Here is a 996-nt window from a genome sequence, read left to right as displayed (position 1 = left end):
TATATATACTGAATATCTGTGTGCAAAATTTGACCTTTTCATGTAAATGTATTAAATTGTGTAATTTTTGATTTTTGTCTCGGTGCTGCCCTCTATGTGTTAACAGTGGTTACTGCAGTTTAATGTTCCTGTTGGTTAAAATGCTAGTTTGGTTTAACTTATATTAAGCTAGCTGTCACGTTCCCTGGTCCTGACCACACCTCCTCACTCATCCCCACACTATAGGCCACGCCCCTCAGTGTCTCTTGGCTCCGCCCACTTTAAAGCCAATCTAAGCTGGTCGGGCTCACTCACATGGGAAATCGGTGACGTCGTCTTTGAAGAGACTTTGAGTCTCTCCGGTCTTGGCCATGAAGCGAGTGAGAGCCCGCTCCACGTCTCTCCTCTGGGTGGCTGCTTTCTCTCTGACCACCTGGTAATCTGACACCGGCTCTCTGAACGTCTGCAGGAAGGAAACCACCCTGACTCAGTCACTCTTTAACACGTCCTCATGTCATTAACTCTGAAGCAACCTTACAGGGGTTTTGATGTAGGTGTGAGGGTCTGGGAACTCAGGGAAGTGACTGGGAATGTGGGGAGGGTGGATCCGTTTCTGCCCCGCTGACAGGGACTTGGGTGGAGCCGGGGCGTTTGTCACCGGAGCTGAAAACCAGAAGGACAACAGTCAGTTCTGTTCATCAGTGGAAGACTGACATGACAGTGAAGGTTTCCTTACGAGCAGTGATGACCATCCTCTGTGAGCGTTTGGCGTACACCGGCAGTGTGTCCACATTAAGACCTGTACAACAAACAGGTTAAATAAGGCAGTGTGTCCACGTTAAGACCTGTACAACAAACAGGTTAAATAAGGCAGTGTGTCCACGTTAAGACCTGTACAACAAACAGGTTAAAGAAGCAGTGTGTCCACGTTAAGACCTGTACAACAAACAGGTTAAAGAAGCAGTGTGTCCACGTTAAGACCTGTACAACAAACAGGTTAAAGAAGCAGTGTGTCCA

At 47.6% G+C, this 996-nt stretch overlaps 1 protein-coding gene across 1 annotated transcript in view; it reads right to left on the bottom strand.

The window, feature by feature from the left end:
- Positions 1-294: 294 nt before the first annotated feature.
- LOC106534704 (transcription initiation factor TFIID subunit 8) overlaps positions 295-996 on the bottom strand; it is a gene marked incomplete at its 3' end in the record, with an annotated part of 5,527 nt that continues 4,825 nt past the window's right edge. Inside the window, 3 exon segments of the mRNA XM_014031421.1 lie at positions 295-442; positions 518-642; positions 716-770. Coding sequence (XP_013886875.1) covers positions 295-442; positions 518-642; positions 716-770 — 328 coding nt within the window.

Source organism: Austrofundulus limnaeus, unplaced genomic scaffold (assembly GCF_001266775.1).
Source record: "Austrofundulus limnaeus strain Quisiro unplaced genomic scaffold, Austrofundulus_limnaeus-1.0 Scaffold1248, whole genome shotgun sequence".
NCBI classification, from domain to species: domain Eukaryota; kingdom Metazoa; phylum Chordata; class Actinopteri; order Cyprinodontiformes; family Rivulidae; genus Austrofundulus; species Austrofundulus limnaeus.
This window is presented reverse-complemented; position numbering and strand designations above follow the sequence as displayed.